The sequence below is a fragment of the Pimephales promelas genome, chromosome 5, assembly GCF_988280905.1.
Source record: "Pimephales promelas chromosome 5, fPimPro1.hap1.1, whole genome shotgun sequence".
Taxonomy (NCBI): domain Eukaryota; kingdom Metazoa; phylum Chordata; class Actinopteri; order Cypriniformes; family Leuciscidae; genus Pimephales; species Pimephales promelas.
The window spans coordinates 38,299,064-38,317,354 of record NC_142773.1 but is presented as its reverse complement, the minus strand read 5'-3'; the positions used below and the strand labels follow the sequence as shown (position 1 = coordinate 38,317,354).

Sequence of the window (18,291 nt, the reverse complement as noted above, 5' to 3'; positions counted from 1 at the left end):
TTTTTTTTAAACACTTATAAGCTTTGCTTGTGTATTTGTCACTGTTCTAACAAGTGACTCCCATGAGTGCAGAATTGTGACGAATGTTGAGACTGAGAGTGACATAAAGTCACACGAATTCCGATTTGACTGTTGTTCAGAATTTGGTCTGAAACCTGTGTCGGGATTTAGGACCACATTTGGAAGTGACCCAAATCGGAATTGAAAGGATCAGATTCCATGTTGTGTGAGCGGTTCACACTGACATGACAAAAACAGATCTGAGTCACATTTGGTCAAAGAAGAAAAAAATAAAAATGGATTTGGGCCACATTTACCTGCAGTCTGGCAATAAACTATAGACTGACTGACTGACTGACTCAAATGAAGATTTAAAGGGATAGTTCACACATAATGACATAAATGAATTCTTTCTGTCATCATACTCACCCTCAAGTTGTTCCTGTATGAATTTCTGTCTTCTGCTGAACACAAAAGAAGATATTTTGAAGAATATAGGTAGCCGGTAATCTGTATTGTAACTTTTTTTGGGAAAAATCTACTTGCTTACCGTTGACTCAGTCTGAACATCAAGCTGGGGAAGGAGATATGAGTATTTTAACAGAAAAACACAACACAGACTCTTGAAAGGAAGCCATTTAACTTAGCCTGATTACTTTTTAACAGTTTCAAAACTTTGTAATCGATATACCCACGGAGCATGTAAAAATAGACACACATATTACCGTATCCCTGGAGACCGACCTGAAAATCACAAACAGGTTTATTGAATGTGGGATGTGATGTTGAGAAGTGGGTAGTGACTGACAGCTAAGTGGTGCATCGTGTTTGAAGACAGAGGGATTCTGCCATCTAGCGGTGGACGTCAGTAGTGACGCAGATTCTGACGTGGCGGACCGTTGGAACCTTCAGAAACGCAAACGCTATGATGTTGATTCCTAGAGACAAGTCTTTGCACTGGGGATCTTATTCTGAGAACAAGGAGCAAGCAATCGTGAGCTACTAGCTTTGCTCAAATCACTTGTTTTGCTTTTGAGGACTTTTGCATATGTATGTTCGATTGATCTGTCTGTCAATGCACTCACACATTATAGGTCTGGAAGAGTTACATTAAAACTGTAGTTTGTCTACAAGCTACAAGCGTGAGTTACTTATGCTTGCAAAGTCGAGAACCTTATGCTGATGATGTCTCTCTCTCTCTCACACACACACGCACACACACACACATATATGGGCTTGGAGCCAGAAGGGCGTAAGTGGCTTTTAGCAAACTTTACAGGAGAGACAAAACAAAATTTTGAGCACGCTTCAATCACCTGTATTATTAACCTTAAACCACAAAGATTGCAACCATACTTACATGAAATGAGTATTTGAGTTAACATTGTATGGCATATTAACACATTAAACATGTTCTAAAACAAAAAAAACAAAAATTTAAATATATCATACGCCTTTTTGTTGCTTTATTTAATACAGTTTGATCTCAGATAGGCATTTTTGGCACCATTGGATAGAGCTCATCGAGACCTTTATTTTGATATAAAGAACTTATATTCGCCCCAAATGCCACTTACGCCCCTCTGGCTCCAAGCCCTCGAATATATATATATATATATATATATATATATATATATATATATATATATATATATATATATATATATATATATATATATATAAATAAATGGCAGTCACTTGAAGGTGGAGTAAGCGATTTCTGAGAAACGTTGATAGAGCTGGTAAGTCTTGCCCATCCGTAAAACTCCAAGTGGATCTCTAGGTTGAAAAAGCGTCAATGCAAGTGAATGATTGAAAATAATTATTTTCTGATCCCGTTTGAATTGTGCCATGAATGTGAACATAATTGTCTTGTCTGTGAATTTGTATATAATTTCTCATGTAACGAGTTTGTACGAGACTTACCAGCTCTATTTGAAATCACCAAAACAAACACGGCCCTATACCCGAAAGACTCAAACCCCTCTCTCGATAGCTCCGCCCCCAAATTCACAAACACGTTATGCAAAACAGGAACCGATCCTTTCAGAAAAAAAGACAAAAATAATAAAAACCAGACATAATCATAAAAAATTGGGGGAAAAAAAGACAAAAACAACAAAATTACTAAAATGTTCAAATTAAAACGTAATCTAAACTTTAAAAGCTATAGTATCTCAGTGATACAAAAATTGGTGAATTTGAAATTTGTGATTTTAAAGGGATACAGTATTTAACCCAAAAATGAAGAGCCCTCCCTCTGCTGAAATAAAATAGGTACTTCCTATGCTCGTCTAGCAAGGACTAAATTGGGGGGGGGGGGGGGGGATCACAATAGTTAAGTGAATAAACCCTAACCCGTTACCCAACCCTACTGAAAATTAAGAAAGTAGCATCACTACTCCTCAGTTAAAGTTGTCAAGTTGACAAAATTGTCAAGTTCAATCATTTTAAGATAATTTAAGATCATCATCAGTGATTAACAGAAGTGTTAACAGAACTAAACAAGCCTTGTGCTCTTATTTTAGTCGCTGAAAAACCCATATCATTCAACCACTAATCTACCAACCTATGAAAACAAATGTAAAAAAACACCACTGTAACTTTACAGCTTTCCTTTATTACTCAACCACAGTACATCATATCTTCCAGCTAAAAAAAAGTTCAAGAAAACATTACCCAACACACACAATGCATCTTACATCATAGGGGGACATACCATAACCTCATTATACAGACGTGTACCTGGAAATATACAGTACTTTTCTTGCAGATCTCGATACAGATATGTGACTCAGCGTAACTAGAAATACAGCAAATTAGCTTACAAAATTGTAGGTCGGGATACAGTATTTTAGAGTTATAAGGTTGTGCAGCGTCATGTCAAATGATCATTACGTGGAGTTTCGTGTGGGTCTGGATGAGTAAATCGACTCCGTCCAGCTCTCACTGTCAGAGGTTCGACGTTATTGCTCGGTTGTTCAGAGATGTGAATACTAACCCTTTTTCCTTAGAGCTCTAAAAAACATCCTACCATTTTCATATATTATACTAACGTGTCGTGGACTATTAAAAAGTCATAATATACACTGAAATTTGCACACTATAATTAGTCCATTTTCATTTCGATTTATATCTTATCTATTACATGCATACTGAAAGTGGCACACCACCTGCTTTAACACAAAGTTTGCTATGTTCTTAAATTATTTTTCCTGCAGTCTGTGGTTTTTAAGACCAATATAAATCCGATTGTTTTACTGTGACAAATATGAGATACAGACATAAGGTTAAAAAACATAGCAAACAAGATGTTGAAGAGCACGCAATGCCCCTTTAAAGGAATAGTTCACTCCAAAAAAAAAACTAAAACTCATTTACACTCCCTCGTAGTGTTCAAAACACGTCCGACTTCTAACGTTGAAGAATTTATGAGCTGTTTGTTGAAAAAGTGAAATCATATAGCAACCAGATGCTTTCAAGAACCTAAAAGGACCAAAAAAACACTATTAAAGGAGTAGTTCACTTTTAAGAAAAACTTTTGGATTTTTCTCCATATAATGCACTTCAATGGGAACCAAAAGGTTCAAGAACAAAATGAACAAATCTTTTTTCGTGTCATTTGGTTCATTCAACGAACGAAATGAACGAATTGACTCGGAAAATGATTTGTTCATTTTGATGAACGAGTTCGAACAGGAGAGTCACGAACGCGCATCACAGAACAGAGCAAGGTGACCATTTGAGCTTATAAAACTTAAACTTTGTTTTTTTTTTAAATGAGGGATCGTTTCGCTTGATAAGACCCTTATTCATCGTCTGGAATCGTTTAAAGCCCTTTGAACAGTTTGCAGTTTGCACTGAAACTGTCTTTTGGACCTTGAACCGTTTGGTTCCCATTGAAGTCCATTATATGGTGAAAAATCCTGGAATGTTTTCATCAAAAGACCTTAATTTCTTTTCGACTGAAGAAAGAAAGACATGGACATCTTGGATGACATGTCGGTGAGTAAATTATCAGAAAAAGTTTTTTTAAAAGTGAACTACTCCTTTAAAGTATTATAAACATAAGCTGTACATTTGCATCGTATGAGAAACACGACATTTTTAAGCGGTAGTCCACTAAAACATGTAAATTGTGTCATTTACTCACCCTCATTTCATTTCAAACTTGTATGATTAACTTTCTTCTGTGGAACGTAAAAAGATATTTTGAAGAATGTTGGTAACCAAACAGGTTTCTTTTTCCAATGACTTCCATTGTTTGGACAAGAAATACAATGGGAACAAAAACTGATTGGTAACCAACTCTCTTAAAAATATCGTCTTTTGCGTTCTGCAGAATAAAGTAATACAGTTTTGGAACGAAATGATGACACAACTTTCATTTTAGGTGGCTACATCCCTTTAAATGTTTATTCACTAATTCATCATATATTGTGAGCTTGACAGCCCCTGGTCACTATATGCTTCATTGTATGGAGGAGCTTCTAATATTCAAAAATTATCCTTTCATGGTACACAGAAAAAAAGATTGTGTCATAGAGATTTTCATTTGAGTGAACTATCCCTTTAAGAGAAAAAACTACATGTCCAGGCTAAAAAGACACCTATCCCTTTAAAAACGTCTCTTAAACAGTGAAAGGTTTGTTTATATAGCAAAGACATGATATCAACCTTATAAAAATAGATCTGGAAGTTCATGTTAAATATCCACTGAACACATAAGAGCATGTCTATAACAGCGAGGCTGTTTTACAAGAAGTGAACGCTTAAATAGCTCAATATACAAACCATTATGCGATAAGAAATAGCAAAAAACGTGATTCAATGACCTAGCATGCGGTAATATTAAAAAACCTGTCACAGTTCTTCCTCTCGCAGACAAACACAGACAAGAGGTCAGCGGTAGATGGAGGTCACGACCCCATTGTGAAACGGCTCAGAAAACTGTCAATCACACATCAGGCTGGGGTTGACTTGGGCGTTAAAGTCAGAGTTCAGTTATGCACCATTACACCAACGTGCACAAGCTAAGAGGAGAAATCAACGTGAGGATAACAGGTGTAGCGTGATCTTTTGGTGATAGCATGAGCTTTCCTGTCGTTCTCAGGTGCTCATTACATCTATTGACCTGCCACAATTCAGTGTGTGGGGGACAAAGTGGGAAAAAAAAGGACCACAAACTGAAATATTTACAAATTCAGTCCCTGTTTTGGGGGTCTGGAAAAGCCAACTGCTTTACGTTGATAGTTATCCCGTGATTCAATACATCGCGATGCATCACAAAATCATACCATTTGGAGCAGTTTCAATCTTCCTCGCATGTTCACTTTACTTTTGTCTGAGAGAAGCAGCTTCTTAAAAACAGAGTCGGTACTCCTTTTTATAATGATATGGAAAGCAAGTGGACAGATGTCAAAAGAAACTAAAAATAATTGGTGGAGACCTACACTACTAGTCCCACTTATTTTTATGATGACAACTTTGCATTTTAGAATAATAGTTAAAGGGATAGTTCACTTTGAAATTAATTTTTGATATGTTTTAGTTCACCTTGAGGGCATCCAAGATGTAGGTGTCTTTGTTTCCGCAGTAGTTTCAATTTTGATATTTTTAGGTCAAACCGTTCATATAATGGAGGTCTATGGTCACCACCTCAAAGAGCGTGCACAGAGAAGTCCAAATTAAACATTATTTAATGACTCGTAAATGTCAGTACACATTGATGGCCTAAGACACGAAACGAGCGGTTTGTGTGAGAAAACGAACAGCTTTTATATCATTTTACCTCTTGTAATCTCTTGTGGCTGTGGTAACGAGGTAAAAATTATATAAATACTGTTCGTTTTCTCACACAAACCGCTCGTTTCGTGTCCTAGGCCATCAATGTGTACTTACATTTATGAGTCATTAAATCATGTTTAATTTGGACTTCTCTGTTTATGCTCCTTGAGGTGGTGACCATAGACCTCCATTATATGAACAGTTTGACCTAAAAATATAAAAATTGAAAATACTACGGAAACAAAGACACTTACATCTTGGAAAACTAAAACGTACCAAAAATTAATTTCAAAGTGAACTATCCCTTTAAGTCATCAAAACTATGTAACTATGCTTCTTTGTCTAGATTTCAGATTAAACCATCTTCATGAGGAGCATCTTAGGACGGTTTGTAAACACTACTGATAGTCCACTTGTATGGTGGACATATCTGGTCACGTGAATTAAAAAAAAAAGAACATTAAGATTTTAGTGTTGTAAAGAAATTCATATGTACTGCAGGCACAGTTTATATTTTGTCAGCAAAACTAATTTCAAGCATTTTAAAATCATGAGAAACAAACTCTGTGTCCAAACTTTTGACTGGTAGTGTATCTCTAGAAGCCTAATTAAAATGAGTTCTCCCTGTTCCCACGTGGTATTATGAAGAGTTTTGGACGATCGGATAACACGAGGGAGACACATTCCTGGTGTTTTAATCCGTATCTTTTCTCCACTCTTGTCCTGATTTCTTTGAGGGGAGTGTAAATGTATGTTTTTTTTAGATCTCTGACAGCCACAAGATTACGCTGTGAGTGTTTGTTAGAAATCAGGAATGGTGAGAGAACATTGAGCTTGGTACATTTTTCGTCTTCAAATAAAACTGACGCATCAAGTCAGTTTTGTGGCTGTTCGAATGCATTCGATCACATGGGCGTTTACACTAAGAGCAATCTGGTCAAATGTGTTCGACTACATCCAGAAGTGGTCGAAAATGGACGAGCTAATAACATCTTAGACCCCATTTGCACCTCTATTTAAAGGAGTTCACTTTAAAAAAAAAACTTTTGCTGATAATTTACTCACCCTCCTGTCATCCAAGATATCGATGTCTTTCTTTCTTCAGTCGAAAAGAAATTAAGGTTTTTGATGAAAACATTCCAGCATTTTTCTCCATATAATGGACTTCAATGGGAACCAAATGGTTCAAGATCCAAATGAGAGTTTCAGTGCAGCTTCAAAGGGCTTTAAACGACACCAGACGATGAATAAGGGTCTTATCTAGAGAAACGATCGGTCATTTCAAAAATAAATAAAAAAAGTTTAAGTTTTATAAGCTCAAATGGTCGCCTTGCTCTGTTCTGTGATGCACGTTCGTGACTCTCCTGTTCAAACTCGTTCATCAAAATGAACAAATCTCTTTTCGAGTCATGACTCGAAGGGTCCTTGATAAGACCCTTATTCATCGTCTGGAATCGTTTAAAGCCCTTTGAAGCTGTACTGAAACTCTCATTTGGACCTTAAACCGTTTGGTTCCCATTGAAGTCCATTATATGGAGAAAATCCTGGACTGTTTATCAAAAACCTTAATTTCTTTTCGACTGAAGAAAGAAAGACATGGACATCTTGGATGACATGGGGGTGAGTAAATTATCAGCAAAAGTTTTTTTTAAAGTGAACCACTCCTTTAACGTCATCTACTTGTGATCCGATCGACCAATATTAATCTTAATACCAAGTGTAAACGACCCGAGGATTCAATAAAAACACATTCACACACAGCAGATGGTCTTAAAAAGGTTGAGAACACACCAACATCCTTGTACATCAATCTTCGTGAGGACATTCACTGACACAAAGCACTCTCTAGCTCCTTACCCTACCCATCACAACATCACAAGGGCCTAACCTGAACCCTTAACCTAATTATAACCTTAAAACAAAGTGTTGACCCTAAAACAGGCCTTTAAAGGAGTCTCAGAAAGTGAGGACCGGCCCAAATGTTCTCACTTTACTCTCTCTGTCCTCACTCTGATGGTCTAAACCTCAAACCAGTCCTCACAAAGATAGACACAAGCACACACACAGAATCTGTCCAGCAGAGAGTTCTTGTCTGAAAAGGTGGTAATGCTGTATTTTAAAACAGACTGGTCATCTGCTTACCCACGAGACCTAACAAAAGGGAAAGTACATAAACACCCACAAGATAAGAGCTTCATAAAGAGATATTAGATATTAGCTCTGTTCAAATGACATCATCATCATCATTAAAAAAAAAAAAAAAATATTCACAAGCCAAATCAACTGCGAGCGAGCGCCTCAGATGTCCTGAGGTCCTTCCTGAGACCGACGCTCACACATTCTGATCTTTTCAGTGTGAAGTCGAGATGTCTTCTCAGTAGAAAACTCAGCTCCAGGCTGATAGAACGAAAGAGACTGCAGTTTATAGAAATACAAACCCTCCAGAACTGAATTCTTGTTTGTTTGCTTTCCATACATGTCGACCATTTATGGACGTGAGCACGATTAAGTGCCCAGGCCTGAAAGATCTGCATGTCTTGATGTTTTGAAGGGTGTGTTTACTGCGCAGCCACTTCCTGGCTGATGAACCGGCGCAGGCGTTCCAGGTACTGGCTGTAGAGCTCGATGTCGTTGTGACCGGCTCCTTCCACCCACAGTGGCTCTACGGCCTTCGGGCAGCGCTCAAACAGGGCCAGACCATGAGAGAAATCAATCACTTCATCCTCCGTCCCATGGATGATCAGCACCGGAGATGTGATTTTAGACACCTTCTCAATGCTGAGAGAGCAGAATCAGACAACAAAGAGCCATTAAAAGAACCATCCAAAATCAGCCATCATTTACACTCACTAATGCCGTTCCAAATCAGTATGGCTTATATTTTCTGTGGAAATTAAAGGGATAGTTCACTTTGAAATTAATTTTTTTTATATGTTTTAGCTTACCTCAAGGGCATCCAAGATGTAGGCGTCTTTGTTTCCACAGTATTTTCAATTTTGATATTTTTAGGTCAAACCGTTCTTGTCTGTCAGTCATATAATGGAGGTCTATGGTCACCACCTCAAAGAGCATGCACAGAGAAGTCCAAATTAAACATGATTTAATGACTCGTAAATGTCACCTAAGACACGAAACGAGCGGTTTATGTGAGAAAACGAACAGCATTTATATAATTTTTACCTTGTTTAATCACAGTTACATCCAAGTGATCTGAGGTCGTGGGCACTTCTGTCTGCGCAAGCGGTTGGGAAAAAAAAAAAAAAAAAATCAACATTGTCTGTTGATGTATCTAAATCGTCTTCCATTGCAAATTCCTGTATATCCAAATATGTTTAGATCTTCACAGTGAAGGATAACACTTCTGAAATCTCTGTGTAAACAATGAGTGGCGTAAACACACGAGAGATCACTAGTGGGGCTTTCTAGTGGGGTAAAAAATAGATAAATACTGTTTGTTTTCTCACACAAACCGCTCGTTTCGTGTCTTAGACTTAGGCCATCAATGTGTACTTACATTTACGAGTCATTAAATCATGTTTAATTTGGACTTCTCTGTGCATGCTCTTTGAGGTGGTGACCATAGACCTCCATTATATGAATGGTTTGACCTAAAAATATCAGAATTGAAAATACTGTGGAAACAAAGACACCTACATCTTGGATGCCCTTGAGGTAAGCTAAAACATAGCAAAAATTCATTTTGAAGTGAACTATCCCTTTAAATGGACATTTGGAAGAACATAGTGGTCTTTTTTACAATGCAATTATACTTCAAAAGGATTGGAACATTCATCCTTCAAGGACACAAAATAACTATGAAAGGTCTATGTATATTCAGAAGTCATATGACAGCTTTGTGTTAGGAACAGACCAGATTTGTCAGAATGTGCTCTTTTGTACACTAAGAATGCCTACATTTGATTAAGTTCAGCAAAATCAGTAATACTGTGAAATATTATCAACATTTTTAAATAACCGTTTTCTATTTTAATACATCTTAAAATGTCATTTATTCCTGTGATGCAAAGCTGCATTTTCACAGTGTCACATGATCCTTCAGAAATCTTTCGAATATGCCGATTTGCTGCTCAAGAAACATTTTTTTTAGATTATCAATGTTAAAAACATTTTTTTTCAGGATTCTATGATGAACAGAATGTCAAAGGAACATTATAAATGACTTTACTGTCACTTTTGATCAATACATCCTTTCAGAGTAAAATAAGTCTTACTGACCCCAAACTTCTGAACGCTAATGTATTCCTCAGAATACAAGTCATAACGGTATAGAACGAAATGGGCGTGAATAAATTATGACTAACCTTTAGTAAGTTATTTTGTCAGACCAGTATAAAAAAGCTAGCATATGCCATCACTGCACTATTTTGCAGTTAAAAAGCTAATTTCTTCATTGATGGTCATTTAAATGTGTTTTTCCGTATTATAGTGGTGCTATAATACACCACTGCTCAATTTAAAAGTGAAAAGGACTGTGATTTTTCCCTCTCTATGAGCTGTGATGTCAAAGTGCACCGTTAATACTAGCAGCAGGACAATCACAGGTACATTCCTTCCATAAATAGAGACTTACAGTTTTATTTGATCTTATTGGGTCATGAGACATGTTTGAAGACTTAATTTTGAAGAAATAAATGATATAAGCCACACCTATAACCTCAATTCATCACACCTGCATATCAATTAAGCTCTGTACTAATGCATAACCTTGAGGACCTATTGCTTTAAAGGGACCTATTATGTGCTTTTTCTAAGTCTTGATTTTGTTTTTGGGGTCAAAGTTTTATTTTTCAATATGAAAAAAAAAAAAAATGTACCAAGGTGACCTCATAGCTGGCTATGGCCATGTACACACTAATGAAACTTAATCATAATTAGGACCTCTTAAAAAAATTGTGACCGACAGAGTTAAGCACATCTTTGCTTTTCAGTGTTCACTGACTTGGGGAAGGCGTCAAAGCAGTACGTCTTCTTGGTGTCAGGGAAGGCCACCCTCATCCCTGAGGTGAGGGGCGAGTGAAGTACCACGGCAGCACACTCATAACGGGACGCCAGGTCCACGGTGGGCACGGTGCCAATGCTCTGCCCATAAAGGATTATGTTCTCAGGGCTGATGCCATACCTGAAGAGATTTCACAAATGAAATACAAAATGCAATTAAAATAAACCTGAATTTCCATATTGTACCAGAACAGCAGCTTGCTTTCTAGTCTCAGGATTCAGACATACCTTGAGCGCAAAGCATGCCACGCAGCGTCTATGTCTGCATACAGATTCTTCTCAGAGGGTTTCCCTGTGCTGACGCCATAACCAGAGTAGTCATAAGAGAAGATGTTGCAGTTTATACGAGTGCCCAGACCGATGTAGAAGCTGCTCATCTGACCGAGATCCACAGCGTTACCATGAGAAAAGAGCACAGTGTACCTATGGTGCACAAAACAGAGGGATTGGCATGATTATCCTGAAAGAAATCTTCCTTCTGCTCTGTTCCCAACTCAAAGGATTGCTTTCTCCCACAGGACAATGCTTCATGACACACAGCCAGGCCAACCATGGCCAGCCCAATCAACCCCTGAACCCCACTGAGAAACTCTGGAATGTGATCAAGAGGATGGACACAAGGTCGCAAACCAACAAATACAGCCAACTTTACATGAGTTGTGCCTCGGCTCAGAACAGCGCGGATGAATCCAATGTTTTGAGGAGAATGTACGGCTGTCAGTCGCCGCGCCGGTGTGGATACTGGCATTTAAAATCACAGATTCTACTTTTTTGAAGTAAGACTGACATGAATTTTCACCGGAAAATGTCTTCTGAACTAGTAAGAAACATTCACTTTAGTTCTGACCTTTATTGCAGTAAATCACGCTGATTAAATCTAACGTCAAACCGTGCAAATTATACTTTGTTCTCAAATTGTTAAAGGGTACATATGAAGAGTTCAGATGCAAAAGCCTCTAAATGCCATTTGAAATTTTCTTCTAAAATGACCATTTTAATCAAGCTTGTATATTTAAGTTCAGTAATTTCACTTAAATGACAATTAATAGGTAATCTTCATTGCCATTTAAGTGAAATTACTGAACTTAAAATTTCAAATGGCACTTAGAGGCTTTTGCATCTGAACTCTTCATATCATGCTTTTAAATCATTCATTTTTACATATAAATCATAACGTTGTGATCTATATAAAACATAACTGCAATGCTTGGGTCTGAATTCCTCATTATTATAGCTCCACAGGCCACTTTTCTGATGTGCGTCTTTGAGTGACCCGTTTTAAAGCGGCCCCTTTAAATAAAAAGGAGATGCATCACACCCCGCCCGCTCTCCAGGTCGATGAGTTCACGGTCGGTTCAACTCCCCGCGTTCGGCCATTATTGTAGTTTGATTAGAGATATACGATTATATAAGAACATTTTTATTCACACGTTAATAAAATTTAAACAACAGAAGACTTGTCCATCAAGCCTTACATATTCGAGCCAGAGCGAGCGAGTTGATAAAGACGACGACGAACCTGCAGAACAACGTCTTCATATGGACGTATTGGTATGCGAGTTAACTGTTTTGTGTTATTAGTGAAAGTCGACAATTTCTCTTGTTAAAACAAGCACACTGACAAGATAAATGACTACGGTCTAATCTTACCACAAACAATCTGCATTAATAATATGATACGTTTAGAAAAACATCAGAAAACAACGCAGCTAAATGACCATTGATGAAACTCAAGAACAATAATCCTGCAGACGTGTAACGTTACTTCAAAACAAAAACAAAGAAAGACAAAGGTACTGCTAAACCATGACCACCATGTGTTTTAAGAAAGTAAAGTACTTTATTTTTATTAACGGTATTTACAGCTTATCGAAATGCTCTGTTCGTCGTCTCCAAAGATAGAAGGAATTTACCTCTCATTCAGACGAAGTCAATCGGCAAACCCTTCTTTATACTGGCGGAGGTTGTTGAAGTGGGAATCCTTGAAGTGCTTCAGGTCACTACATGATCCAACAATCGAACATTTTGACTAGCCCTTTCATACCTTCTGCATCATTGAGCTCGGACTACAAAATCGGAGCGAGAAATAATAATGCTCGAAGTGTTGGACCGGTAGTCAATGTCGGTGACGTTGTAGTTCAAAAAACGTCATAGAAAACAGAAAAATCTTAACAGGTTGAAAAATATGACTAAAACAGAATATAAAGATATAAACAAAGCACCTGAAGAGAATACTTTCATCTTTTCTGTACTTATAAACACTTTTAACTAAGGGTTAAAAAAGTGGATTTTGCATGATATGTCCCCTTTAATGTTAACATCATCAGCTTGCATGACTACATTTAAAACCCTTCAGATGTTTATCCTTGTTGTCATATGGGCCGGTTGCAGTCTCTTTTTCCAAACTTTCCAAAGTCTTTTGCATTTTACAGCGGGTGAGTCTCTAGTTGTCACTGGTGATTGTCGTTTGAACCTTTCTGGATCCGCCATCAAATTGATCAATTTAATTATATCAAGTGCTGTGAGAAAAGGCTTTCAATCTCCACCTCCAATCTAGCTTATACTAGCCGAGACTCTTCTTTATGTGTACAGATGTGACGTAATGACATGCTCGAATCTCCCGCGGAAATCCACCAGAGTTAAACACATTATTACAAGCTTAACGTTTTGAAACGAGCTAAGCAAATAGTTTTGAACACAGGCTGGTTATGTACTAAATGTACAATTTATACAATTTATTTACATATCTATTTATTTACAATTTATCCAATTAATTTACATATCCAATTTATTTTAAATTATTAATTTTTCAACATGACATCATGACTTTTGCGTAAACATACACGCCAATTTCGAGTCAAGTGGCGTGTTATCTATCTCGATGCATTTTGAGCTATCCGCGTGTATGCGTACGCCATTAACGTCCGTGTCATTCCGCGTGTCTGTACACGCCGTCAAATTTCCAAGCAAAACAAAGCAAAATGTACATCTACATCTTCTGGGGAGCTGTTTTTCTTTCCTAGGATGGTAAGGGAACAGTCATAAATGCCATTAACCCCAGTGACGGTTAGGTTTAGGGACGGGGTTGAGGTAAGTCATATATTTATATATACAGTAATAACGTTAAGTCAACGGCGTTGATAAACACACTGAAAAGAGATTATGCATGTTGATAGCACGCCAAAAATGGAAATACGAATTGGCGTGTCATACACACGCTACTTCAGTCTGAATTTTTAAAGGGTTAGTTCACCCAAAAATGAAAATTCTGTCAGTATTTACTCACCCTCATGTTGTCCCAACCCCGTAAGACCTTCGTTCATCTTCGGAACACAAATTAAGATATTTAAGATATTAAGATCACTCCATAGGCTTCTTGAGGGACTGGCTCTTGCTGTCCCCGAAAAGTCATTAAAGACATCGTTAAAATAGTCCAAGTGACTACAGGGGCTCAATCTTAAGTTTATCAAACGACGAGAACACTTTTGTGTGCAAAAAAACAACAAAAATAACGACTTTATTTCAACTATTCACTTCCTTCTCCATGAGCCTGTAAGTCAGTTAACGTAGTGTGATAGCGTAGAGCTACGTCACACGTAGGCTCACTATTGGCCGACGCTGGTCATGTGTGTGTGATGCGTGTGACGTACAATAACAGAAGCTTACGCTATTAAACTAGTAACCTGACTCGCGCAGAGGGAGAAATAAACGAATAGCTGAAATAAAGTCGTTATTTTTGTTGTTTTTTTGCGCACAAAAGTGTTCTCGTCGTTTGATAAACTTAAGATTGAGCCCCTGTAGTCACTTGGACTATTTTAACGATGTCTTTAATGACTTTTCGGGGACAGCAAGAGCCAGTCCCTCAAGAAACCTATGGACTAGTATGCAGGAGCGATCTTAATATCTTAAATATCTTAATTTGTGTTGCGAAGATGAACGAAGGTCTTACGGGGTTGGAACAACATGAGGGTGAGTAAATACTGACAGAATTTTCATTTTTGGGTAAACTAACCCTTTAACCTAAAAAGTTACAACTGGAGCTTTAAATTGAATATTGCTGCATTTATTATAAACGATTTATCCGTGCACATTGTTTTTTCTTCTTCTTCAAATTCACGTGTCCTCATAATTTTTAATCAAAATAACTTCCACTCCCTCTTCAGTGACATCTATTCTCTTTCCTGACATGTTTACTGGCATGAGGGCGGGACAACCTGTCACTCACATGAGATCACAGCAATAGCAAACCACAACCATCCAATCAATTCCTGCATGGATAAAATCAAGCCGTTTCACTCAGATATATGTCGCAATTGCAACTAACTTTAAAGGACAAGTTCGGTATTTAACAATTAAAGCCCTGTTTTAAGATCGTCCCTGATGAAATAGAATAGTTAAGATTGTTTTTTTAGACAAATGCTCCTGTCACGAGAATTTTTGGATTCTGTGTTAGCACCCCCCCACCTTTACAATGGTAGCATAGGTGCACTCGAACAATCATTCATAAAAACGCATAAAACTTTAGTTTACAAAGACGTGAAACTCACCGAATGGTCTGGGGTGTTCACTGATATACTCACACAAAAATCGCTGCAAAATATGCTTTCCAACAGGTTTTATCGTAGTTTTTGTCCAAGTCCATTTTCTTCCTGTTTTTGGTCGAAGTCCACAGTAGTCGATTATCGAGTTTGCGTGCGCGATCCTTAGTTATCTAGTTACCAATGATCGCGCACGTGAACTCGACAATTTACTACTGTGGACTTCGACCGAAAACAGGACGAAAATGAAGTCGGACAAAAACTACGATAAAACCTGTTGGAAAGCATATTTTGCAGCGATTTTTGTGTGAGTTTTTAGCGTTTTTATGAATGATTGTTCGAGTGCACCTATGCTACCATTGTAAAGGTGGGGGGGGTGCTAACACAGAATCCAAAAATTCTCGTGACAGGAGCATTTGTCTAAAAAACAATCTTAACTATTCTATTTCATCAGGGACGATCTTAAATTGGCTTTAATTGTAAAATACCGAACTTGTCCTTTAAGCTGCTCCTTCCTCACCTTGCGGATGGGGCACAGCGGATGTACATGCATCCCACTCTGTTCCCACGGCTGGAGTGTGTAAGGAAGACCTCGGTTCCGTCCAGCTCCCTCTGGGAATACTGGAACTCTGCTCGCTCTGAGAGGTGCAGCTTCCATCGGCCTTCACCACTCCGGTCACCAGAACTTCCTCCTGCTACTGCTCCTGCTCCTCCTCCTCCTGCTCCTCCACCTCCTGCGCTCACGCGAGAGCGCAAACCTGAGGCTCCCAGGTTAGAGGTCACAGGTGAGGTGGACTCCAGGTCTGGTACGAGAGTGTATGTGGGTTCCGGAGGCAGGAAGGCCAGCTTCGCCGCAATCCGGCTGGGACAGGGCGGACAACAGAAGAGTCCGCACAACTCGCTGATGGATAACCCGTTCATTTTCTTCTGCTCAAATTAGAGACCTGTGAAAGATCGCACGGTTTAATTATCACATTTCAAAATATCATTCATATAAACCAATGCCAACAAAGAATTCCAGCCAAGTGAGAATGTAATTTAATGTTAAGGAGGGTTGACATTTGGATTAAAGAGAGATGTAGATTTGGTTATTGTGTGATTAACCTTTAGAGACATTTTAACAGGGCACTGAAATTAAAGCTGTATTCGGGTTCATTATCACTACTATAAGGCTGGTGTCAGGGGAGCCCTTATTATCACAAACTAAATCACAGATTCAGAGCTCACAGCCTTAATTCAGAAAAAGAATATAGGCGTGCAGCGGGTGAATGAATATTAAAAAAGGGGGAAAGTGATTTTGTGTAAAAGTTTACAGACAGCTAAGTCAAATAACTAAAGTATTGTGCGTGTATATAAGTTTATAATATATCAACTACTAAGAAGTTGTGAAATTTTTTGGACTTTCCACTAAATATGAATATAATATTAATAAAATAATATTAAAATATAATTTGTAACAAAAAAAAAACATTACATGAAAATGGTACGCAAAAGAATATAGATTCAATATAAAATGATACAATATTAAATACAATAAACATAAAATATGATAAGATCCACCATTTGCACAATACACAAAAAGGTAGGCTATACATTGCACAAATGCATTTTTTACTGCACACCACATGCATCTAACGTTAAATGATTTAGAAAAGTGCATTAGTTTACTCTTGATATGATCATAAATAATCCACTTTTGAAAAATAATCCAGCTACTATGAATTGATATCTAAGCAGTTAGCACTAGCTGGATTTCTGGGCAAATGAATCAAAGACATCACTTACCAAAAAGGTACTGAAATACAAAATGGGCTCTGGCTACCTACAGATACAGTAAACGCTAACAGTTTGATCCGTATTGATTGGAAATAGACAGTAGGATGACACACATCTTGCTGATTATGGCAGGAATCAGCCCGGCATTAGCACCAACACTGGTGTTGTCATCTCGGGCAAAAAACGAAGGCAGCACCGGATATGCCGCATTTCACAATAAAAGCCCTTCAACCGGAAAACTGTATTTGTAATGTTTTTAATGGGTTTGTCTTGAAAGTAAACTCTATTTTTACATTATGAGAATAATTCAACTCCTAATAAATATAAATATAAATAATACAATTAATTACGCACATACATTATATATTTGTTTTACAGTTACTGGTAAAAAATAAAGAAAACGTATTATTGCCTAATATTAATTTATTAATATAAATGTGATCTTTTAACCACAAATAAACCTGTTTATTCAAAATTTGTATTCGATTTTGGGCTCTATCGATGCTCTTGGACAATGTTTGGAAGTGGATGAGCCTTTTTTCTCCCATTACAATCAATAAAATGACCAAATATGCATCAAACTCAGTTAAGCAATATTTACACGATTCAACACATTTTTTAGGTTAATTTATGTGATTTAAGTTGAATGACTTAAACATCCAAGTTGATTTACATAAAAATTTAAGGCAGAAAAGCTTTTTTCACTGTGCAGACTATACCCAAAGTAGAATACAAATTAGGCCTATATACATTATCATTTTATGATGTGAAGAAGATGTGAGAAGAAAACAAAACAATCATTGCCTTATTCAGTAAACTTAGATATTTTTTATGACTAAAACTAAAACAAAGGCAGTTAAGATGGACCTCTGTTATAGGCCTTTCTTATCTCATATTACTCTCTTAATCTAGTACTGATACTGCATCAAACATAACTTGTGACCATGATAGAATCACAGACAGTGGCTTTACTCACTTACAGCAAGTCCCCTTGTTTTTATTTCCAAGTTAGAACTATTTGTTTCTCAAGCACAAATTTTTATTTTAGATTTAACCACAACACATCTTTATAAATGTATTTAGATGCATTTCTGTAATGAGTGGTCAATTATGCTTTTAACAATAATTACCACAAAAGTTTTTGTTGGTTGAGGTCTAGAATGCGCAGTCC

The 18,291-nt window shown here is 37.4% G+C and overlaps 1 protein-coding gene across 1 annotated transcript; it reads right to left on the bottom strand.

Annotated features, from left to right (window-relative positions):
- Nucleotides 1-7,383: 7,383 nt before the first annotated feature.
- abhd17aa (abhydrolase domain containing 17A, depalmitoylase a) lies at nt 7,384-17,320 on the bottom strand. The gene is made up of 5 exons (XM_039676816.2): nt 17,130-17,320; nt 15,865-16,288; nt 11,035-11,229; nt 10,748-10,927; nt 7,384-8,565 (listed from the first exon to the last, which is right to left on the bottom strand). The coding sequence occupies exons 2-5, from the start codon at nt 16,263-16,265 to the stop codon at nt 8,346-8,348; spliced, it is 996 nt and encodes a 331-aa protein (XP_039532750.2). The 5' UTR covers nt 16,266-16,288; nt 17,130-17,320; the 3' UTR covers nt 7,384-8,345.
- Nucleotides 17,321-18,291: the final 971 nt, after the last annotated feature.

Bases quoted from the DNA above. Each gene is read 5' to 3' on its own strand.
- abhd17aa (XM_039676816.2), bottom strand. From the start codon at position 16,265: ATGAACGGGTTATCCATCAGCGAGTTGTGCGGACTCTTCTGTTGTCCG. The intron at 10,928-11,034 runs GTATGTCTGAAT...AAATCTCTTCAG, and splicing joins TGGCATGCTTTGCGCTCAAG to GTATGGCATCAGCCCTGAGA. The intron at 8,566-10,747 runs GTCAGTGAACAC...CTGCTCTCTCAG, and splicing joins TGCTTTGACGCCTTCCCCAA to CATTGAGAAGGTGTCTAAAA.